The sequence below is a fragment of the Hemiscyllium ocellatum genome, chromosome 32 (assembly GCF_020745735.1).
Source record: "Hemiscyllium ocellatum isolate sHemOce1 chromosome 32, sHemOce1.pat.X.cur, whole genome shotgun sequence".
NCBI classification, from domain to species: domain Eukaryota; kingdom Metazoa; phylum Chordata; class Chondrichthyes; order Orectolobiformes; family Hemiscylliidae; genus Hemiscyllium; species Hemiscyllium ocellatum.
In genome coordinates this window covers 23,931,353-23,956,879 of record NC_083432.1, presented here as the reverse complement: position 1 = coordinate 23,956,879, position 25,527 = coordinate 23,931,353, and the positions used below count along the sequence as shown (strand labels likewise).

The 25,527-nt window shown below is 38.7% G+C and overlaps 1 protein-coding gene across 1 annotated transcript in view; it reads left to right on the top strand.

Annotated features, from left to right (window-relative positions):
* Positions 1–18,972, top strand: part of hrob (homologous recombination factor with OB-fold) — a 50,802-nt gene extending 31,830 nt beyond the window's left edge. Inside the window, exons 6-10 of the mRNA XM_060848868.1 lie at positions 1,271–1,379; positions 5,411–5,496; positions 6,639–6,761; positions 7,336–7,552; positions 18,880–18,972. Of these exons, the coding sequence (XP_060704851.1) occupies positions 1,271–1,379; positions 5,411–5,496; positions 6,639–6,761; positions 7,336–7,552; positions 18,880–18,947 (603 nt within the window). The 3' untranslated portion in view covers positions 18,948–18,972. The remainder of the gene's footprint in view (positions 1–1,270; positions 1,380–5,410; positions 5,497–6,638; positions 6,762–7,335; positions 7,553–18,879) is intronic.
* Positions 18,973–25,527: the final 6,555 nt, after the last annotated feature.

The following is a 25,527-nucleotide window of genomic DNA, read 5'->3' as shown; positions in this document are numbered from 1 at the left end:
CTTTGTTAGGGAACTATAGGAATTTGATACCATGACAGTGAAGGAATGGCAATATAGTTCCAAATCAAGGTAGTGTGGTGCCTGTGGAGGAACTTGCACGTGGTCATGTTTTCATGCATCTAATGCCCTTGTTCTAAGTCATGGAAGCTGTGGGTTTGAAAGGTACTGTTGGAGAAGGCTTGGTGAGTTGCTGCAGTATCATATGTATCAGTGTACACACTGCTGCACTGCATTGGTAACAAAGGGAATTAACATTTAATGTGGTAGATGGGATGCTAGTCAAGCAGGCAGTTTTGTTGACTGATAGTTTCAAAGTGCAAAAGGCTGACTATGTTATGAGGTTGAAGAAGTATACTGTACCTTTTAAGAGTTGAAAGCTAGTAGAACTACCTGTTGGTACCAAGTGTTCTGATACAATAAAACCATAAGAAATAGGTGTGGACATAAGCCCATTCGGCCCATTGAGTCCTCTCCGCTATTCAGTCATGGCTGACTGGCATTTCAACGCCACTTACCTGCACTCTCCCCATATCCCTTAATTCCTTGGTCCAGCAGCTAGAGTAGCTGGTTGCCTGGAGACAAAAACTAATTTGATGTGGCCAATCCGTTTAAATTATACCCCATGTCGTAACAACTGCACTCATCTAAGTGAGTGGAGTGGATTGCATCACGTTCCTAACCAATGGTCTCTATTAGCTGTACACCACTCCGATATTCCGCATTTGACTTCTGGTTCTGGATGTTGTTAGTGCAGGTGGGCCTTGGACATTTGGACAACCAGTAAGAAAATTAGAGGAACATTGCTGCTAACCTGTGCTTCTAGTGCTAGACAGGAATTAGTTTTTATTCAAGGTCACTTTAATTAACAACTGTAATGGTTTTCAAGTATCCTTCAGGGAAGAAATCTTTCTGTCTTTACACAGTCTGATCCATGTATGACTGTAGCTAATATCGTGAAAACAGATTATTCAGTCATTATCTATGGCTGTTTGACTTGGCTTGCTGTATGCAAATTAGCTGCTATGATTCCTATATTACAAAAGTGGCTATGATTGGAAATATACTTCATTTGTTGCAAAGTACTTTGAGCCATCTTGATGTTATCAGAAGGCCCGTGATAAAAGTTATTTTTCTTTAAAGTTAAATGGAGCAGACAACGTTCTGAGTGCACTTGTTAGTTTTATAGAATTTGCTTTTGTTTTATTGAACTTATTCTAATAAAATTATTTTTGTTTCTAATATTTTAACCAACACTTCATTGTTTCTACAGGCAGCCTTAAAACAGCTTCCCAAAGGCAAGGTCCCAAAAATGGCAGTTCTTGTAAAGTCACTGACACGCACAAATACAGATGCCAGTGCTGTTTTTAAAGATCCATCAGGTAGGGCTTTCCTTAGAGTTTTCACAGGTGTGCTATCTTTATCAGTCTGGATCAATCTGAGCACAGGTTTAGATAAAATTGTTCTTGGGTTATTTCAATGAGATTAGCTATATGGATTAGGAACTTCATTTTACAATCATCTCTTGCTGACTTTAGCTTCAAATTATTAGAATCATAGAGTCTTGGGCATACAGCATGGAAGCAAACTATTCTGTCCAATTCGTTCATGCTGACCAGATATCCTAAGTTAATCAAGTCCCATTTGCCAGCATTTGGCCCAAATCCCTCTAAACCTTTACTATACATATACCCATCCAGATGCCTTTTAAATTTGTAATTTTACCACCCTCCACTTCCTTTGGAAGCTCATTCCACACATGCACCACCCTCTGCATGAAAAAGCTCCCCCTTATGACCCTTTTTAAATCTTTTTCCTTTTCACCTTAAACCTATGCTTTCTAGATTTGGACTCCCCCACCCTGGAGAAAAGACTTTGGCTATTGAACCTATTCATGCCCCTCATGATTTTATAAATCTCGATAAGGTCACTCAGCCTCTGATGTTCCAAGCAAAATAGCTCCAGGCTATTCAGCCTTTCCCGATAGCTCAAACCCTACAATCCTGGCAACATCCTTGTAAGTCTTTTCTGAACCCTTTCAACTTTCACAACATCCTTTCGATAGGAAGGAGACCAGAATTGCACGCAATATTCCAAAAGTGGCCTAACCGATGTCCTCTACAGCTGCAGCATGAACTCCCAACTTCTAAACTCAATGTGCTGACCAATAAAGGCAAGCATACTAACCGCCTTCTTCACTCTCTAGGACCTTACCATGAAGTGTATAAGTCCTGCCCTGGTTTGTATTTTGAAAATGCAGCACCTCACATTTCTCTAAATTGAGCTCCACCTGCCACTCCTCGTCCCATTGGCAACCTGATCAAGATCCCATTGCACTTTGAGATAACCTCCTTCGCTATCCAGTACACCTCCAATATTAGTGTTATCTGCAAACTTACCTTCTATATTTGAATCCAAACAATTTATATAAATGATGTAAAGCAGTGGACCCAGCATCGATCCTTGTAGTTTGCAGCTGTCACAGGCCTCCAGTCTGAAAAGCAATCCTGCACCACCCCACGATTTCCCACACACAAAGCCATGTTGACTATCCCTAATCAGTCTCTGCCTTTTCAAATACATGTAAATCCTGTCCCTCCGGATTCCCTCCAACAGCTTGCCCACCGATGTCAGGCTCACTGGTCTTCAGTTCCCTGGCTTTTCCTTACCACCTTTCTTAAATAATGGCACCATGTTAGCCAACCTATAGTCTTCTAGCATCTCACCTGTGGCTATTGATACATATATCTCAACAAGGGACCTTGCAATTACTTCCCTAGCTTCCACAGAGTTCTAAGGTACACCTGACCAGGTCCTGGTGATTAATCCAACTTTATGCATTTTAAGATGTCCAGCACCGCCACCTCTGCAGTGTGGACATTTTTCAAGATGTTGCTGTTTACTCCCGGCATTCTCTACCTTCCATATCCTTCTCTACAGCAAGCACAAATGCAAAATACTCATTTAGTACCGCCTCCTCCCATAGGTGGCTTTGCTGATTATTTAAGGGACCCTATTCTCTCGTTAGTTACTCTTGTCCATAATATATTTGTAGGATTCCTTTGGGTTCTCCTTAACCTTTTTTGTTAAAGTTATCTCTGGTCCCCTTTTTGCCCTCCTGCCCTGACTGTTTGACTTCTCCTTTTCCCAACTGCACCAGTCTCCGACTGATCTCTTCCCATTCAAGTGCAACCTGTCTTCCTTATTTGTTGCTTTGATATTTTTCCCCAAAGTTCTAAAACAATGCAACAGTAACTACTGCTTCTAGAATTCAAGAAAATCTGCTCCAATGCTGAAAATACCGAGCAGAAAAATGTAGCTTTAAAGCCACAGCGTTTTTCCCATCCTCCTCTTAGATTATCTAGAATCCTTCTATGTCCAATATGCTGTTGTCTTCAGTAACTAATGGGCGCCATAGGGTATGTACTGTCTTACTGACATAGATTATATGGTTTAGTTGGGAGTGTTCTCTCTGTTGCTAATTGCTTTTACCTTGATTCAAACATGCATTACTTATTCTCATTTTCCCTTGGAGATTTTGATTTTGACTGTTACTTATTTTTACAAGCACCATTTTGTTTGAGTCTTTCCTCGTCCTGAGGTTGAGTGACTTATTTCTGAGCTAAGGCTTTTGGCGGCCTGTCATACTTCTGTCAATTGGCAGTAATTATAACCTCTGGCATATAGTCTGCACACTATTTGATAGAAGGAAGCATCCGAGCTGACAGAATTCATTTTTCCACCGAAAACCATTGGGAGATAATCAAGAAACTTCAGTAATTCCATCATCTTAGAATAAGCATTAAGACCAGCTGTAATGTTCTTGCCACTGCCCAACAAACAGAATAGCTGCACTAATCAAGGGTCAAATCTGAAAGCTACCGATCTGTATAATCAAGTATTTACAGGATAATCTCTCAACCATGAAGTCAATCCCAAATTGCCTAAATTAATGTCTTTGGATTGGCAATCAATGTAGGCAGGAGAAAGCTGGATTCCTGATGAAGGGCTTATGCCTGAAAGGTTGATTCTCCTGCTCTGAGGATGCTGCCTGACCTGCAGTGCTTTTCCAGTACCACACTCTCGAATCAATGTAAGCAAGCTAGTTGACATAATCTTAGCATCATCCAACATATAGACCTACCCACACTGATCTCCACATTACCTGATAAGATACCAGTTCTGTGGCACAACTCCTAATTTAACTAGTTTTTGCTTTTCACATGTTTTTGGGTTCAGTGGTGTCAGTCATCCCTCCTGTCAGCATTCTGCGCTTTTCTATGAGAGTTGACTCTCACTGTCATCGATCTGCTTGTGTAACAGCATCATCCAAAGATATAAAATAACACTGATACTTTTGTAATTTGGATCCACTTCAATTTTTGTGACATGAAATGAGCTTGATGTGAATTGTTGAACAGCCTCAATTCGCAACAAGGGAAAATAAAGTATAACAGTTACGATCAGATTTCACATAATGCACAGCTTCCCCACATCAGTTTCTTTCTTGATTTAATCAAGATATACTAACTATCCTTGAGCATTTCTAGCATGCATACTTTGTTGAATGTCTTTGCAGATTTCCTTTAACAAAACATGACTGTTAGTATAAACATATTTCTGTCCTCAAGTACAATCTGGGCTCGTGAACCTTGTGACCATTGGAAGGTCAGCTACAAACTCCAAACAAAAAGCTGTCAATTTGTCTTTACTTTGAGCTTTGAATTAAACTAGTTTCAAAGGGCAGGGTTAATCTACCTGTTATGTGAATGTTTGATCCTCCGAGTCTATGTAACTCCCCAATTATCTCTTGTAGCAGCATTAATGTCTGATTTTAATTCTTCTGTTTGAAGCTGGTAGAGCCTTTTTTTAACATGCATCTTGACTGTTTAAAAGCACTGCTTCAAAATACCATTTATTTAAAAATCCTTTTCATTTCTAAATCCAACTATGGAGGAACCAAAGTGTCCGAAGTAGATAATTCCAAAAATCTTGAACCCAAAACTGAAAGGTCATGTAGGAACTGGTCCTGAGTTTTGCATTTTAATTTGAGCACCAACATTTACATCCATGGCAGGAAAACAATCTGGTCCATGCTCACATTAATAGAATCCAGCTTGCAATGGACATGTCAAATTATTTTTCCACTCTTTCAACTGGCATTCTCTTCCCTTCAATTGATAACCACCATTTTATTATTATATTTTGTCTGAGTTGTACTTGGGAAAACTATCAGCTTGCTTTCTTCCTAACAACATCTTGCCACCAGGAATGAACTAGAGTAAAGGCTATGAAGAGACATTGTACAGATAAAGCATTGTAAATGATGGAGGTTCTTAAGTGGCAGTGTAGTGCTGATGGCTGTTGCAGTTTAGTTTCCTTGAAACCTAATTCTTTTTGTTTACTTGCACAGGAGAAATGCAAGGCACCATTCACAGGCAGCTTCTAGTTGAGGAACTGAATAATCTTAAGGTTGGAACAGTGCTTCTCTTGAAACAGGTTGTTAACTCTATACTCTAATGTTTAGTGAAATTATTTTTGCATTTACACCAATTGTAGAATGATTTTGGGATGTGTTGGGTGGGTGCTGGAGATAACACCAGGTATGTTGTGAATATCATAGAAAGAGAATGATTAACATTAGTGAAATAAAAATTACCATTTAGCTAATTATTTAAGGAAACTTCATTCCCTTCAATTTTCCTTTGTCCAAATGGTTGCCCTTCCAATACTGGACAATGAACTGAAATAATGTTGCTGCCTCTCAAAACTTTAAGATGATTTAAGAGCAAAATACTGTGGTTGGTGGAAGTCTGAAACACACACAGAATATTGGATAAACTGAGCAGATGCAGCAACGTCTCTGGAAAAAGAGAATTAATGTTTTGAGAGTGGTAAGACTCGTCAGAATTTAAACCTGAGTTTTGAAGAAGTGTCATACCGGACTTGAAACATTAACTCTGTTTCTCTCTGCTAGATCTGCTAAGAGTGTCTGCCATTCTGTGTTTGCTTTAGGATTATTTTGCTTTGGGTGGTTTGGTTGTTCTCATGACTCCAAAAACCGGTTGGTAGAAAGAGTTCTTGAGATGGTATGGATTAGTAAAAGAAAACAGTTAACTATAAAAGTGCTACATTATATTTTTATCTTTCCAATAACCAAAAAGCATTTAATGTTGCTTGTGCAATCGCTCTAGGTTGCCACCTATATAGATGCTAATGTTAGCTGTTGAAGTGTAATACATGCCCATATAATATTGCCCACACAACCTTGAGAATTATTAGATGCTTTAAGTTATCATGTGAGTGTGTTACAATGATGCATCGAGTCATAGAGACTCTATGGAAGCAGACCCTTCAGTCCAACCCGTCCATGCCCATCAGATATCCCAATCCAATCTCTTCCAACGTGCCAGCACCCAGCCCATTATCCCTCCAAACCCTTCCTATTCATATATCCATCCAAATGCCTTTTAAATGTTGCAATTGTACCAGCCTCCTCCACTTCCTGAATGATGCGAATCAATGTTTTTGATTGGTTTGACTTTTCAATGGGGTTGATCTGTCTGAGTGTAATTTCTGATCTTTATAGATGGAATCAGTATTTCCTCAGCGCTAACTTATGTTTTTACTTCTGCTTTTAGGTTGGTGTATTTTCTCCATCACTTAGAAATCATTATTTGAATATAACACGAAGCAATGTGATAAGAATATACCCGCAAGATGCCAGTGAATGCATTCGTAACCAGCTGGATCAGAGTCCTGAGGCAAGAATATTATGAACTTTATGCAATTGAATCAACTATTTATGAGAAGTAATAGCTATAAAAATGACCTTGGTTCTCAAAAGAACATAGCAAATCACATGTACAGATGAGAAATAGCAAAAATAAGAAGTCACTTGTGGGAGTTGTTTATAGGCTCCCGAACTAACTGTAATGTAGATAGTGAGAAAGGTGCAACAATGATTATGGATGATTTTAATGTACATATAGATTGGACCAGACAGATTACCTAGGGTAATGGCCAACCCAAAAACAACTGTTTTGGTCATTAATCCTCAATTCATGTTTATTGCCCCCCCCCCCCCCTCCAAAAAATCCATGAGCTCTAACTTTGTGACACACTGAATACATTTGAAAATCCAACATGATATATCTGATATATCCACCTATTTCCGTTTTCTACTGTGTAAGTTACAGTCTCAAATTGTCTGAGTTATTTTGTCTCAAACATTATTTCTGCTTCATAAATCTGGGTGCTAATTGAATGGAGTTTCTTTCCAAATGAATTTTTGAGTGATATGTGTAGTTTGATTTAACATATTTTCCTTGTTTTCAGAATCACATTGCATTTCAACATTCCACCTTTGACTTCGTGGCTGGGTCTCCCTGTAAACCGAGATGTGAATCTTTAATGATGGACAGAAATTCCTGTACAGACTCCACATCATGGGCTTCTCAGACACCACCACCTTGTACAAGGGATAAAAGCATGGCTTTATCTGAATATAAAGGCACCGCATTACAAGAATATTGTGCAGAAAACTGGGAAGAAGGTAGGTGAGATATTAAGGGAAATTGTGCATGACAAGTATGTTTCAAAATTATTTGCATATAGATAATATTTATATTCGCTCTTGGTTCAGGGTAAGTTTCAGAATTATGTATTATCCTGTGATAATCTTTAAACAAACCTCCGAAAATCTGTAAGATTAATCCTCTACCTGAATCAGGCTGTGACGAGAGTCCTGGTGAACAAAATAACATGGGTTGTAGATAGGACTTTAAACTAATAAGTGGATCAGTTGCACAGAAAATTTTAAAAATTAAAAGTAAAGGAGAAGGTAGGATTGCAGGTTAGTGTTGGGAATGATTGCCACTTCCTCTTATTTTCAGGTAATAATGTCATATTATACTAACGAACCATAAAAGTGTTGAGAAATTGGTTAATTGAACAAACATCTAATGGCTTTGTATCTTAACACAGAAGCTTTTCAAATAAGATAGACAAACTGACACAAAGATGAGTAATTGTGATCTGATTACAATTACAGAAACATAGCATTAAGGAGATCAAAACTGGGAACTTAACATTGACGCATATTTGACCTTTCGGAGAGATGAGAGGAATGGAAAAGGTGGTGGGTTAGCATTTTTAAGAAGACAGATAATAATGGTATTTGTGACAGATGATATAGACTCAGATGATGTTGAGTCCATTTGGGCAGAGGTAAAAAGACTGCAAGGGAAAGCAGATATTAATAACAGCCACTCTATAGGAAAGGCAATTAACAAATAATAGGTGCATATAAAAAGAATAGAGCGATAATGGGTGACTTTAATCTACCTGTTGATTAATTGGGTTAATCAGATTGGAAAGGGTAGCTATGACAATGAATTCATTGAATGGATTTGGGACAGTTTTCGAAAGCCATACGTCATAGAGCCAACAAGGGAGCAGGCTGTCTTGGATCTAGTTAATAAGACAAGTTTTTAAAATTACCACAGAATAAAATATCCCCCAAGAAGTAGTGAACATAACATGAATTTAATATTCAGTTTGAGAGTGAGAAAATTAGGTACGAAACAATTGTATTTAACATAAAAAGTAATTGCAATGGCATGAAAATAAAGTGAACTAGGTGGATAGGTTATCAGGCATCCCAGTAAGGAGTAAAGATCTTGAGAGGGATAAACCAACTATAGCTAACCAAGGAGGTTAAGGAGAGTTGAAAGGCAAAGCATGTAGGAGCCAAAGTCACAGATAGCCCTGAAGACGGATAAATTGTAATCCAGCAAAGGAGGACTAAAAAGATAATGAAGACCGAAAATAAACTACAATGCCAAACTGGTAAAATCCAGGATGGAGGATGGGAAAAATTTCTGGCTGTAACAGGCTGCTCCTTTTTTTTTTGAGATATTTTAGGTTTTGGAGGCACTTTAGGTGCTGGAGGTGATTTCCTCGAATTCCAGGAGCAGTGATTACTGTTTTATATGCTGTTGCAATTGCTTTGGAACTTTGAGGGCAAGAAAAGTCAAAACATCAGCACTTTTAAAAGGGAGAAAGTCAGACAAAGACAGCAAGCACTTGGCCTGTAAGGAAGAGAGAGAGAAAGAAACCCAGACTGCCAACTGATTATAGTCATGAATCTGCACAGTTACTCCCTTTGTTTGAATTCATGTATCGTTGGACATTGGAATGTGTCTACGAAAACTTAACAAACCGTGAAATTCGCCAATGATATTGGAGTAACCTGTTTGGGAGAGGTCACAGAATATAGGGAGAACTAGCCATTTGGATACAGAACTGGCTTGAAGGTAGAAGACAGAGGGTGGTGGTGGCGAGTTGATTTTTAGACTGGAGGCCTGTGACCAGTGGAATGCCACAAGGATTTGTGCTGGGTCCACAACTTTTTGTCATTTATATAAATGATTTGGATATGAACATAGGAGGTATAGTTAATAAGTTTGCAGATGATACCAAAATTGGCGGAGTAGTGGACAGCGAAGAAGATTACCTCCGATTACAAAGGAATCTTGATCAGATGGGTTAATGGGCTGAGGAGTGGCAGATGGAGTTTAATTTAGATAAATGTGAGGTGCTGCATTTTGGGAAAGCAAATCTTAGCAGGACGTATACACTTAATGGTAAGTTCCTCTGGAGTGTTGCTGAGCAGAGACCTTGGAGTGCAGGTTCATAGCTCCTTGAAAGTGGAATCGCAGGTAGATAGGATAATGAAGAAGGCCTTTGGTGTGCTTTCCTTTATTGGTCAAAGCATTGAATATAGGAGTTGGGAGGTCATGTTGCGACTGTACAGGACGTTGCTTAGGCCACTTTTGGAATAATGTGTTCAATTCTGGTCTCCCTCCTATCGTAAGGATGTAGTGAACTTGAAAGGGTTCAGAAAAGGTTTACCATGATGGTGCCAGGATTGGAGGATTTGAGCGAGGAAGAGGCTGAATAGGCTGGGACTGTTTTCCCTGGAGTGTTGAAGGCTGAGGAGTGACCTCATAGAGGTTTATAAAATCATGAGACGCATGGGTAGGATAAATAGACAAGGTCTCTTCTCTGGGGTGTGTGGCGTCTAGAACTAGGTTTAGGCTAAGAGGGGAAAGACAAAAAAGGGACTTGTGGGGCAACTTTTTCACACAAAGGGTGGTGCATGAATGGAATGAGCTGCCAGAGGAAGTGGTGGAGGCTGGTACAATTACAACATTTAAGAGGCATCTGGATAGGGATAAAAATAGGAAGGGTTTAAGAGGGATATGGGCCAAATGCTGGCAAATGGGATTAGATTGGGTTGGGGTATCTGGTCGGCATGGCCAAGTTGGACTGAGGTCTGTTTCCATGCTGTACCTCTCTATGGTGACGAATATAAGAACTGACAGTGTGTTTCTTTAAATAAACACAAAGGCAAATGAAGGTCTGAGTGAGCATGAGACCTTCAGAAAATTATTTCTTTATTTTTCTCCTTTTATATTAAGAAGGATTTTAATGTTGAACTTTTTAACTATATTATTTTTCTACTTTATACCTAAGATTTTGTACCTAGGTACCATTATACCTCAGACAGTACCAGGAATAGTGACATTGTACTCTTTTCACTGTACCCCTTTATCCCGTACTAGAGTACTTGTGACAATAAAATCTTATTCTGATTCTAAAATGTATCAGGGAGATGGTTAGGCAGACAAGGAAATAGCAGAGGAGTAAAGCAGATATTTTGCATCAATCTTTATATTTCAAACATCCTGTTAATATTACAGAATATGGCGAGGGGAAATTAAGTACCATCGTTATCATTAAAGAAGCAGTATTAGACAAACTAATTGAGCTGAAGGCTGATAGGTTCCCTGGCCATGATGACTTGCAACCTGGGAAAGATCGGTGGATGCATTGTTTGCAATGTTCCAAAACAACATGTATTCTGGAGCAGTAGCAGAGGATGGGAAATCTTCCAATGTGACACCCCTATTCAAAATTGTAGAGACACAAAACATGGGTAGATATTGACTGCTTAGCCTAACATCTACTGTGGAAAAAATATTGGAGTCCATTATTAGGGGAGTAATAGTGGAACATTTAGCTGTGTGGCTTTGTGAAAGCGAAATTGTGTCTGACTTATTTAGTTTTCTGAGAAAACTCAACCAGAGTGGGTAGAGTGGAGCCATTGGAGTCTTTGGACTTCCTGAAGACTCTTGACAAGGTCTGTCACAAAAGGTTAAGTGTTGACATTAGAGCCTGTGGTGCTGAAGTTAGAATGCTGACGTGGATAGAAAATCGGGTAATGGGCAGGAAACTGAGCGGGAATAAAGGGTTCTTTATCAGGATGGTGACCTGTTGTAATAGGTTCTGAAGGGATTACTGCTAAACCACAACTGTTTCCAATAAGTATTCATGATTTGGAGGAAGGAAGTGAATGTACTGTAGGCAAAATTGCAGAAGACACAAAAATAGGTGGTATGGCAATATGCAAAAGTTTGCAGAATTTAAACTAGTTTAGCAAGGGTTGGGAACCAGACCTACATATCTGAGGAGGTGGGGGATGGAGGAGTCGTCGTAGATGGGGCAGTGACAGGATGTAGTGAATCTGTTGGGAAGGCTTTTCATGTGATGAAATAAAGGGATCAGTTAAAGTGTGTCTGCTTTAACGCAAGGAGTGTCAGAAATAAGAGTGACGAACTTAGTCCCAAGTACTGATCCATGCTCTATGATGTTGTGGCCATAATGGAGACGTGAGTTTCACAGGGGCAGTAGTTGTTGCTAGATGTTCCGGGATTTAGAATGTTTAAAAAGAACAGGGAGGATGGAAAAAGAGGAGGGGGTGAAGCATTGCTAATCAGGAGAGTACATCACAGTTACATAAATGAAGGTTGTTGAGGAAGGTTTGTCTACTGAGTCAGTATGGGTGGAAGTTAGGAACAGCAAGGGAGCAGCTTTCTCATTGGGGGTTTTATGCAGACTCCCTAATAGCAGTAGGGAGATTGAAGAACTCCTAGGCTGGAGGAGGGTTTCCTTACTCAGTTTGTAGACAGGCTGACGAGGGGAGAGGCCATTTTGGATTTGGTGCTGAGCAATGAGCCAGGACGTGTCAGACGTCGCGTTGGGAGAACACTTTGGTGACAATGACCACCACTGCCTCACATTTACCATAGCCTTGGAGAGGGAAAGGAGCAGTTACCAAGGGAAGATATTTAATTGAGGAAAAGGAAATTATGACACTATCAGACAGGATTTGGGAAGTACAGATTGGGAGCAATTGTTCCACAGAAAGGGCACAACAGACGTGTGGAAACTGTGTTTAAGGAGCAGTTGTTGTGAGTGATGCACAAATTTGTTCTTCTAAAACAGGCAAGAAAGGGGTAAGATTAAGGAGCCTTTGATGAGAACAGAGGAGCTTCTCGTCAAAAGGAAGAACGCAGCTTACGTAAGGTGGAGGAAGTGAGCATTTAGCACAGCTTTAGAACATTATATGCTTACGAGAAAGGAGCTCAGAAATGGACTGAGGAGAGCCAGGAGGGGCATGAGAAAGGTTTGGCAGGAAGGATTAGGGAGAATCCAAAGTCATTTTACTCATATGTGAGGAATAAGAGAATGATCAGGGAGAAGGTAGAGCTGGTCAGGGGTAGTGTAGGGAACTTGTACATGGAATCTGAGCAGATGGGGAAATCCTAAATGAGTTTTTTGCTTCAGTTTTCACTAATGAAAGGGACCTTGTTGTGAATGAGGACTTTGAGGAGCTGGGAAACAGGCTTGAACAGATCAAGATTGATGAAATTGATCGGTAAGTCCCCAGGGCCAGATCAGCTTTATCCTAGGTTGCTCCAGAAAGCGAGAAAGGAGGTTGCTAAGCTGCTGACGAAGATCTTTGCTTCCTCACTCTCCACGGGAGTCGTACCGGAGGATTGGAGGGAGCCGAATGTTGTTCCTCTTTTCAAGAAGGGGAATAGGGAAATCCCTGGCAATTACAGACCAGCCAATCTTATGTCTGTGGTCAGCAAGGTTTTGGAAAGAATTCTGAAGGTAGGATTTTTGACTATTTGGAAAAGCATAGCATGATTAACGGCAGTCAGTGTGGCTTTGTGAGGGGCAGGTTATGCTTCACAAATCTTATTGAATCCTTTAAGGAAGGGATGAGACAGGTCGACAAAAGTCCAGCAGTGGAGGTGGTGGATATGGACTTGGGCATTTGATAAGGTTCCCCACGGTAGGATCGATCATAAAGTCGGGAGGTATGGGATACAGGGAGATTTGGTCTTCTGGATTCAGAATTGGTTGGCTGACAGAAGGCAGAGAGTGGTTGTAGGTGGAAAGTATTCTGCCTGGAGGTCAGTGGTAGGTGGTGTCCAGCAGGGGTCTGTTCCAGGCCTCTTCTCCTTCTAATTTTTATAAATGAATTGAATGAGGTTGAGGGGTGGGTTTGTAAATTTGTGGATGACACAAAGGTTGGCGGTACCGTTGATAATTTTGAGGGCTATTACAGGCTGTAGCATGACATAGACAGGATGCAGAGCTGGGCTGAGAAATGGCAGGTGGAATTCAACCTGGATAAATGTGAAGTGTTGCATTTTGGAAGGTCGAACTTGAATGCTGAATATCGAATTAAAGACAGGATTCTTGGCAGTGTGGAAAAAGAGGGATCTTGGTGTTGAAGTGCATAATTCCCTCAAGTGGATAGGTTGTTAAGAAAGCATGGTGTTTTGGCTTTCATTTAATAGTGGGATCGAGTTTAAGAGCCGTGAGATTTTGCTTCAGCTCTACAAGACCCAGGTGAGACCTCACTTGGAATATTGTGTCCAGTTCTGGTCGCCCTATTATCTGAAAGATACGGAGGCTTTGGAGAGGGTGCAAAGAAGGTTTACCAGGATGCTGCCTGGACTGGAAGGCTTGTCTTACGAAGAGAGGTTGACTAAGAACGGACGTTTCTCTCTGGAGAGGAGGAAGAGAGGTGACCTGATTGAGGTATGCAAGGTAATGAGAGGCATGAATAGAGTCAATAGCCAGAGACTTCCTCCGAGCAGGTATGACTGGCATGAGGGGTCCTTGTTTTAAGATATTAAGAGGGAGGTATAGAGGAGACATCAGAGGTAACTTATTTACACAGAGTTGCCAGTGGTGGTGGTGGAAGCAGAACAATTAGGGACATTTAAGTGACTGCTGGACATGCACATGGACAGCAGTGAATTGAGGGGTGTGTAGGTTAGGTTATTTTATTTTAGATTGGGAAGAATTCTTGGCACAACATTGTGGGCTGAAGGGCCTGTTCGGTGCTGTACTTTTCTATGTTCTATATTGATAGATTAAGTAAGTGGACAAAAAAAAGGCTGGGGATAATGTGAATTTTTTTTCATTTTGGAAGGGAGAAGAAGAGAACAAAGCATCATTTAAATGGTAAAAATGCATAATACATTTTAAGGATCCAACATATCTTTCTTTTTCTGTTCCTAGATAGCATACAAGTTTCTTCCATTCCCAGTCGTCTTTGTATAAGAATGACAAGGTGACTTTCACCATGATTTCTGCTATTAATGCGTGTTGTTGGTTTGAAAATTTGCAAACAAATAGTCTGTAACGCAAAGGGACCGTGATATCCTTGTGCTTGAAACACAGAAAGCTTAGCACACAGGTACAGCATGTAATCAGAAAGACAATGGAATGATAGCCCTTATTTCAAGAGGATTGGAGTGGAACAGGAAAAGTGTACTGCAACTGTACAGATGCTGGTGAGGAGGACTGAGCAGTTTTATTTATTCTTCCTTATTTAAGGAAAGATATCACTGAGATTCAAGTTATTGGATTTTTAGATTTCGGGTGGTCTCATTGAAACATATAGGACTCTCAATGGGTTTGACAAAGTAAACGCTGAGGGGATCTTTCCCATCATGGGAGAGTATAGAACCAGCGGGCGTTGTCTCAGAATAAAGGGATTCCAATTTAATTTCTCCTCTGAAGGTTGAGTATTTTTGGAACTCTTTGCCATAGACTGCTGTAGGTGCAGAGTACTTGATCCAGAACCAATGGGGAAGTTGCAGGAAAGTAGACATGAGGAATGTCAGATCAACTATGATGCTATTGAATGGCAGAACAGGCTTGGGCTGCCAAATGGCATATTTCTATTCATTATGGTCCAAACCATTTGCATTGATTTCTCATAACCTTTTATTTTTCTGGACTTTTTAAAAGAAATTAAGCCTTGTGTGTATATTCCATCATCTTACTGTCTTTTCAATGAATTGAATATGATTTTCAATCTGTCAGTATAGTATTACTATGGACAAACAGATTTCCAAATTGATAAATTATTTAAAAATGTAGTTTTATGCATTGTGGATATTCTGCTAACTTGGTTATGTAAAATATAAAACATCTAATTTGTAAATTTTATACTTTGTGTTTTCAGTGTGCCTTGCTAACTATTTAACTCACTATATAAAACCTGCCAGATACGGATTCAATATACCTTTCTTTTACTGCTGTCCATATAGTATACAAGTTTCTTCCATTTCCCAGTATTTTATTCTTTGGTATAAGAGTGAGGGGGTGACTTTCACTACACATGCTACACATCTTTTTGTTGGTTTGAAAATGGCAAACAAATAATCTGAATGTCCCTAAAATATTGTATCTGAAGATGCAAATTAATAAGATCCTGAGTATGCAGAATACCTAATGGTGCTGTCTGTCCCCTATTCATCCATTCTTCATATGCTTACGCTGTTATACCAATCAAACAATTTATAAAAGTTTGTTTCTAACACTTGCAAATGTTTAGGTGAAGGTCTTCAAAAGAAAGTGGATAAATGTCTTCAGCAAAGACATTCTGAAAATGGCAAAATTAATAGAAGTCCTGATGTGGATTACTATATGCATTGGGTGGTAGGAATTTTTCTGAAAATCCATCTTTCAAAGCATGGTAAATGTAGAGAAGCATGCGATCTGAAATGAAGTACTTTATTTTTTTATAAGCACAAACATCACAGTGGAACTTAATCTAGAGTAACTGTAACAACTTTTACAAAATAAAACCAAAGTAATTTCAGCAGATAAATAGTTCAGACTGGTTGGTAATGTCGAAGTGGAAAAGTACATTTCAATTAATTGCTGATCATTTATTTGTTTTAACGACATGAACATTCGTCACCATTTTTATATTAATTTACTAACTCTTTGCTGCAATGCTCTGAGAATTGCTTAGAGCACTCATTAAAAATTAAGATATTCAACTATTTCCTTACTGAGATTCTGCTACAATTATATTAATAGCTTCTTGCTGAATGAAGAGTTTATCCTTTCTTCACAACATGGAATTGCTTTCTCCTTACTCAATACACAGTCCATTACACAGCCATCATAAAAGAGGATCTAGTTTATAAGTAGGCTGGAATAAACCCGTGGAATATTTTTAATGGTTGTCGTGCTGCATCCACAGCCTTAATAAGAGCCATTACTATATCTTGACATTACCTGAATCTGCACTGCCCACAAAAGCATCAGCACAATTTGTTGCATTTGGTTTCTGTTTGCTTTTTAAAATATACAAGTCTACATACAGTGAATATGCAGAGGGTTACCATCAATAATCATTTAATTATCTGGATTAACTCTTGTTACATTCATATAGTATCTCTGTGCATGTTGATCTTCCTACATGCAAAGGGGATCACCGTGTATGTGGTGATTGGTCTAAAATATTTTAAAAATTAGTCATGTGAAAGAACGCATATTGCTATCCTGATTGTATTTTATTTCTAAATGGAATGCAGTGCAATCATGTCACTAATTCATTGTTAGTCATTCATAGAGAAAGCATCTAAGCATTACTTGCGTGCTTTCTTTTCCCTGTGTATTCACTGTAATGGAGGAAGAGCATCCCCTGCTGACAGTGGCAAGTAGATCTGCTGGAAAAGATATCTTGTGTTGATACCACCATGCTGAAGGTTTCAGTTCTCTGTGCATTTAACCTTGTATTTTAAAAAAGATTAAGTATGAAACCTATGCTGTTATTTGGGTGCTGTGATTTTCTTTCCCAAGTCATGAAATTCAAAACATTTGGCATTGAAAATAGTGGCTTTGGAAATCAATTGCTGCTTGCCATTTGATTCTAACTTGCTTAAAATCTTTTACCAGCTGTATGCGCCATATGGGATATGGAGAGATTTTCCAATTGTCCCTGTGTGTCCCCCCATAACAGTTCATTATCTCTTTCTTAAACTCCCCTTGAAAGAATCCCATTGTCTTTTGACAGCCAACCTGCCTTTATCTCATTTTAAATTACAGGTTGGTGCAGAGTTTTGCATCTTTGTGCAATAGTGTTTTTACTGGAACCGGATGTCGCAGTGAGACGATGTAGATTTCACTTCAGTCCATTTTGCTTTTGTTAAATTGAAAAGAAATGCGTAACTCTCCTACCATTTTGAGCTGAATAATTTCTGAGCACAATATTCAATTCTGTACCATATTAGATGTGTTCAAAACTCGGGAGCAGATACGTGGGAACTGCACCACCTGCAAGTTTTCCTCTCAGCCAATCACTGTCCTTACTGTTCACTCACTTTCACTGGATCCATATCCTGGAAATTCATCCCAATAATGGTCTTGTGTGTCTACCTACAACAAATAGACTTCAGTGATTCAAGAAGGCAACTCACTATTACCTTCTCGTGGGGAACTAGGGATGGGCAATAAGTGCTGACCCACCATCAATGTCGATGTTCCATGAATGATTTTATTTTAAATGAAACTTTGTGGCTGCCTTAATCAACAGGCAGATACCCAAAAGATGAAAAACAAAAGTAAAGTAATTAATTATATTCAGCTAGGCATGTGGGTAATATGCACCAGAGTAACTTCTGTATAACATTTTTGTACAAGTAATTTAGATAGCTGTTGCAAGATGCGTTAATGTCATTTAAATGTCCCAAATTAGGGACATAGCAAACTGAGAAACAATGCAGGAGGTAATTAGTGCACAAATATATGCAGACACTGTTCAAAGCAGAGAATTGTGAATTGGTCCAGTTGGGTAAAGAATAATGTAGTGATTTACTTTAAATGTTTAAAACCCCCCACCGCACCACCACTTCATTGGCCAAGCTTCAGTCATCACTCAATATTTCCTTATGTTTTGATTAACACACCACTATTGCTTGATATGAGTCCATGAAATAAATAGCTTGATGTTCTATATATCTTAAAAGTGTTTTATAAGTGGTAGTTGGTGAAAGTTGCTGGTAGATGCAACAGTTTGACCATTTTTCACTTTGACTCAAACTTTTATGACAAACAGCAATAAACTCTAGTGAGAAAAATGAGCATCAGTGTCATTTGGTCTCCAGTGAAGAAATGTTTTGATATCCTTGTTGCAAGCACTTTATGCTAATGTAACATAGCTGCTAATTCAGTTGTACATTCACATACTTCAGATAGTAACTTCCTTGAATTACTCAGAGTGCATAAGAGCTGAGTGTCAAGGCTTTCCCTCATAGACTTTTGTTAAGCTGCCAAGCAGACAATTAGCGATCTGTTTATTTCTAATTGCAGCCTCTCGTTACTGTACTAGAGAGATTTGGCATCCTGTTTGTGTTTAATGCCCCCTCCTTACCCACTTGTCACTTCAATACAAATCATTCTTACACCAAAGGCCATAGGTTGTACCAGTGAAAGTAACATTTGAACATAATGCAGTAGTAAAATACTTGACTCTTGTTTGCATCCCTGTATTTCGCCTTTAATTTCACTTTTCTTTGCTTATAATGCCATTGGAAAAATGTATATTGTGTGATATCAGTTGCAAGAATGTATGAATTGTAACTTCATTCCTGTGAAAGGGTTTTTAAACTGTAATTAAAATAATCTATGTTTGTAATCTCTCTACTTTTGCAGATGGTCTTGACTGCCTGATGGCTGAACTGCCAGAGGAACTGTTCACCCCATTTTTAGAGCCTAGTTAATGTCCCTGTGGAGCACAGAATTGAATACAGGATAGCCTATTATTTATTTGTTTTGTTTGGTTTAAACTGATAATTATAAATTGCAAGTCTGTTTCCATATCCCATGGGAATTTTATTAACATGAGACTACACAATCACTTCAATTAGGACCTAAATTACCTCCATTAAGGAGGAGATATTTCCTCTTGGACTAAGAATCGGACTTGGGAGGTTAAGACGTTGTATATACTACTGCAGTCTTGCTACATTACTGTAAAATATATTTTGGTGCATTTAAAGTGAACTGAATTGACTTTTCACTTTATAATTCAATTTAAGCCTGAGATTTTTTGTTAAATCTTGCTGTGTATTGAATGTGAAAAGAATGTTAATTTTGGAAATTCATTAAAATATGGATTTATGTTAAGATTTTGTGCCTTTCATGTTGGAAGAAGGTCTCTAATGTTGGACTAAGTTCTGAAGTCATAGTAGATTAAGATTTGGTTAATCCCCATTTCAAATTGTGCTGCTATTCATCCTCCAAACTCCTTGTTTCTGGAGTTTCTGTTGGTTCCTAGTTTCTGCTGGAGTCCAGTGCATTCATTGAGCTAGAGATCTGTTAGTTTCCTTTAGACAAGCTGCGCTGAAGCTAGCTTAACTGAAATGGTATTTGGATATTCCATTAAGTCACAGGGAAATGAATTGTATCAACTTCCCAGTGCTTCTGTTCGTCATTTAAACCATCCTACATTTTTAAGATTTACAGAGGGGTGTAAATCATAAGAATACCTTTGATGTGCATATGTTGGCTTTAGGAATTATATGCTTGGTTTCATTAATTCCTTTTTTGAGTTCAAAGATTTTGTCTGGGTGTTAAACTCAAACCCATGTGGCGATTTTAAGACCATTGTGTGGCTGTCAAGCATTTGTACAACTATGGAGACTGACATTAAGGGCAATAGCACCAGCTAGTGGTCATATTATGTGCATATCATTTTAACTTATGAGCAATTCCAATTTTCATCACCTGCGGTTGGACTCGAGACCTGTCCTGTCTAGCTTTTTTTTGTCAGACATGCTGAAATATTAAAGTAAATAATTTGCAAATGCTCTAATATCTGGTTTGTAAATTTCACATTTCAGAATGTGCTTATAATTTGATGAATGCAGTTCAAAGAAGCTGTCAATTCATGGATTTCCGAGATCAACCTTTCACAATAAATTCTCGATCCAAATAACAACCAATTAATAAATTACGAATTCAGAAAATAGTTCCTCCTAACTCCAGTTGTGTGTACCACATTCAATAGCATTCAAAAATTGACTGGCTTAATTTGTTTTGCTTTTCACTTCTGTGATCTGAGCATCACCATTGTTCTCTGCCCTAACTCGGTGGCTTCTTGTTCTATCTTAGCATCTGTTTCCTGCTCATTTGGCCATACTGCCTTTTACCTTATTAGTCCTGCAGAGTCTGTCCTTTGGTCTTGTCACATCAAAATGTGAACACTTAATCATCTTTATATTCACACCTAGGCCTGGGAGGTTTCAATGACCAAAGACAATTCTTTTAATTGTTCTCTTAATATAAACTGAACCAGTCAGGAAAGAGAGGTTTGATCTAAAATGTTAGACTGAGTAAACTGGGCCTTTGTTTGGAGTGGTCTCATTGAAACGTACAAGGTTCTGAAGTATTCTGATAGGATAAACATGTAGAGATGGTTTTAGATTCACTGCCCATCAGGCATGGTCTCAGGATAAGAGTCTGATCATTTATGATTAAGAGAAATTACTTCACTCAAAAGATGAATATTTGGAATGTATGCCTCCAGAGGAATATGAATTCTTCATTATTGAACACATTCAAGACTGGGATATCGGATTTTTTTTGTTGTCTTGAAGTGAATGATATGGGGAGTAAATGTGAAACAATTTACTCAAGATCAGCCATGCTTGGATTGAATGGCAAGATAGACTCAATGGGGTATATGATCATCTGCTTCCTATTTGTGTTCTATGCCTGTTTTGTTTCCATTTCCTTTGCAGATTTTGGTTTCTATTTTTTTATCCTCATTTTTGTTTGCAGATGGCAGCTGTTCACCATTCTGTCATTCATATCTCCTCTGGGCAGTCTTTTGTTCTCTTACTGCTCCCTTTGGACTTGCACAACTAAGCCTCTATTCTTTAATTTAATCTGAGTTACACCTTTCAGACTTCACATGTTTCTCTTCCTACCATGTAATTACTTACTTTATTCCATTTCTAATTTTTCAAAGTTCTGATGAAAGGTAGTTGACCTGAAACAATGGGCAATCCATTGACTTTAATTACAGAGAAAGGGATCGGTTAGCTCTTTCTGCTGCATGTCTGGTTTGCAACGCAGAATAATGCCAAAAGCTTGGGTTCAATTTTTGCACTGGCTGAGATTACCATGAAGGACTCTTTTTTCCTCAACCTCTCCCCTCACCTGAGGTGTAGTTAAACCTTGGTTTAAACCACCACTAGTTATCTTTCTCTCTAATGAACGAGCAGCCCTATGCTACCATGGCAAATGTTTTATTTGTACTGCCCCATCTGTCTTAGGCAGTTCAATAAGTTCTGCCCTGTCTGATTTCAGGCAGAATCAGGTAGTCAAATCTTATCAGTCAGCTGTTCATCCTTTTCAGGGCACTATTGTACTTGCCCATGTACAAGTCTCTGCCAATTTCAGCCAAACATTAATGAGTGAACACTTTGTTAAAGTATGATTACTTTTGTGACACTATTTTGAGTGTATTTGCTAATAATTGAAAGTTGTCATATCTTGCTTTTAAGAAGGTTGGTTGATTCACTGTTTTGGTTCACCATGTAACAGTAAACCACGTGCAGGATGTGCAGCACAAACGTGCTAACTAATTCATGCTAATACAAGAAATGTTGAGTTTCTTCAGTAACAAATTCAGAATTTCTGGAGAAGGGTCACTGGGCGTGAAACATAAATAATTTTCTCTCCATAGATGCTGCCAGGTCCATTACGTTTCTCCAGCAATTTGTTTTATATTTCACATTTTTAGATCGGATTAGAATCCCTACAATGTGGAAAAAGGCCCTTCAGCCCAACAAGTCCACACCGACCCTCCGAAGAGTAACCCACCCTGACTCATTTCCCTATATTTCCCCTTGACTAATGTACCTAATACTGTGGGCAATTTAGCATGGCCAATTCACCTGCACATCTTTGGGATGTGGGAGAAAGCTGGAGCACCCAGAGGAAACCCACGCAGATATGGGGAGAATTTGCAAACTCCACAAAGACAGTCACCCAAGGCTGGAACCAAACCCAGGTCTCTAGCGCTGTGAGGCAGCAGTGCTAGCCACTGTGCTGCCCCTTCTTTGATTTTATTATAGTTTTTCCAGTACTTTGTTTCAGAATTGCAGCATCCACAGTATTTTGCTTTTGTTTCAGTAATACATGTCAGTGTCAGTATCATACACAATTCTCCACCCACCCTACTTTATCTAATCTTATCAACAGAGGAGGGGCCTACACTAGCTTACTCCTAAAGCAAATGCAGTTTTACTGCTCAGCAGCCTGAGGTCAGTGTTAATTTTCTGAGCCCCAGAAAGAGTTGCTCCTTCTTTCTTCTGCCCCCTCAATCCTGGGTGGATGATTGTCAATATTAATCCCTCCATTAATGACTTCTTAAAATCTGGGCAGATTGCTGTTCAAAGGAGTTTATTCACGAATGTGAAAAGTTTTTCGCATTGTGTAAAATGCTTTGGAACACTAAAATATGTTTTGTTTTTGCAGAGCAAGCTTTTCGATATTTTTAATTCTCTTCAACACAGTGGACAGAAATTCCCTATAATGAAGTGCCATGGTGAATTCAAAACAAGACAGACTTTCTGTATATGTTGCACAGGAAGTGCTCTTTTTTCTACATGACAAATCCATGGCATTTAAAGATCTATTTATGAACATAATTTAACTAATCTATTTTAATGTGCTAATAATAAATTGGCAAATGCTTCTTAACTGGATTTAAATCTGTTTTAGAGTTTGTGATATTGATGTCAGTAAAGCATTGGTAATCATATGTACAGAAATTGTGCATTCAATCCTATCCCTAGATATTGTGTGTTGATTGCAAGCTTCTAAGTTGTTTTGGAGTGAAGTGTGATTCTATTTTGGGATTCTGTGGTCTTGATTTATAAATGACATCAGCAGAGGTAATCCAACCCAACAATGATGAAAAGGCCTGTGTTCAGTCTCCATGAAGGCAAATAGCAAACAGCCATACTGTGGGAATCTCAAATATTGTAAACATTTTCATACATCTTTCACAAAACTATGATTTCTAGTTAGTTTTATAGAATTGGTCATGTACCTTAAGATATGTATGTTTGACTACTAACTTTTACTGGTTTCTGTTTATGTTTGAGACTAAGTTCAAACTAATCTCCATAGTTTAGCATCTAAAATAAGCATCATGTGCTGTTATTGTGTTTTTTGTTTCATATTTTTGTTTCTTCCCTCTCACCTGCAGAGGAGTGTTGCAACTTTCAGTCCTAAAATAGCCCTTTTTACTGACCTTTTCCAACAGATAAGAGTATGGATTATGAAAACTCCTCATACCTATTCCTTTCCTGAGCAACCCTAATCCAAACCAACTTTTGATGGTAAAGATTCTTGAGAAAAATGTTCTTATAAATTTCTGCCTAATCTTCTACAGGTAATTCAGCTAAATTACTGAAGTTTAATGTTGGCACTATTCAGTTCCAAGTGTAGTCCAAAGAAGAATTTTCTATAATCTCAGTAGGATATGAAGAATCACTTTTCAAATGCAATGTTTGATCATCTGTGCACATTCTTAACCTTTAGACAGTTTCTCAAACAGATTGGCTACTTAAAAACTGAACTAGTTCACTAACCTTCTTTTGGAAAGGAAGCCTGTTATCTTAACTCCAGGCACATAGAAATATGTTGGTCTCTTGCTAGGCCAATGCAGAGGCCAAGTTAAGTCACCCAATGCAATGATGGATATTTTAACCTTGCAACAAAAATCATTTAAGTGTTTCTGGATTGGGTGGAGGAGATGTGGATTGGGGTAGCTCTCAATAACGTAAGTATTGATCCATGGACAAAAGTAACTTAAGTATGTTTCAGGCCTGATAACTTTCTTATTAACAGTTCACTAGGCTGGTATTCAGTGTAGAGTAATAGTCTTATGCGAAGCAAGTGTGTACTCAATGGAATTTAGAAGAATATTAGAGGTGATTTATTGAAACATAACAAGATTCTTTTGCAGCCTTTACATGATAGATGTACAACTGTTGCTTCACTTTCTGGGAGTGTCTCGGGCAAAAAGGTCATCTGTTTAACACAGAGCATGAGGAGGAAGTTCTTGAATAGTGAATCTATGGAATTCTTTACTACAGAGGTTTGTCAAGGCTGGGTTGTTTACTATAGTTTTGGCTGAGACAGGTAGAATCTGAATCAGTAAGGGAGTCTAAACCTATGAGAGTAAAAGACAAAGTAGAGCTGAGGATTATCAGATCAACTATGATCTCATTGAATAGCAGAGCAGACTCAATGGGCTGAATGGCCTGCTTCTGCTCCGACATCTTATGGTTTTTATTGTTCACACTTCTATCCAGTCAAGTCTGGGACCAAACGAGGCAGTGTCATTGCACAAAGTTTCTTCTCCGTTCTCTTCACTGCATCTTTGATATTCCTTGGGTTATGAGCATTGTTGGCAAAGGCCAGTATTTATTGGCCACCCTTGAACTGAGTCACTTTCCAGCCATTACAGAGGGTAGCCAAACATCAACCATATTGCTACGTATCTGTAATAAGGGCAACGGACTTACTTCCCTGAAGGACATTAGTGAGCCAAATGGGGTTTTACAAAAATCATTAATAGTTTTCACTGTCACTAACCTTATTTTTGGTTTTATTTAATTTAAATTCCATCAAATGATGTTTGTATTTGAACAAGCTGCCACAGTATTTACCTGGGCCTCTGGATTACTTAGTTTAGTGATGTTACCATTATGCAATCCAATTTCAATGTACCTTTCCTCCAGTAAGTTACACACAGACCTGGTGATTGTCTATAACTGTCAATCTATGCCACAGTCGATTCAAAATAGAAATCACTCTAACCTCAGTAATAACATTTATGAGAAAATAAGCCCTTCACTAAATATTTTGAAAACTGAAGTCCTCTTCCAACTAGTTTCCACTGCACCTTTCCCTGCTCAATTAAGGTCAAAGACGTACTGGAAAATGTGGGTAATTTTCCATATTTTGGTAGCCTCTGCTTGATAAAGGCAGAAATGGATGATCGGTGTCAATATTGCCTAAAATGTGGCAGCTAGCCTTTGAAGACCACATTCTCGAACCTGAAACTAAGACCAAGGTTGTGATTGCAGTAATGATCATGAGCTCCTAAATCCTTCTGAGACATGGACAGTCTATAGCAGGCAGCTTAATGCACTGGAGTCTGCAGCTTATGACCACTTAAAATGGAGGCGGCTTGTTGGGGAAGGCATCTAACACATTGAAAAACTGTTGGGAATGTGAAAAAGCAAAATTGAGATGCCGAGGAAGATACTAAAAAAC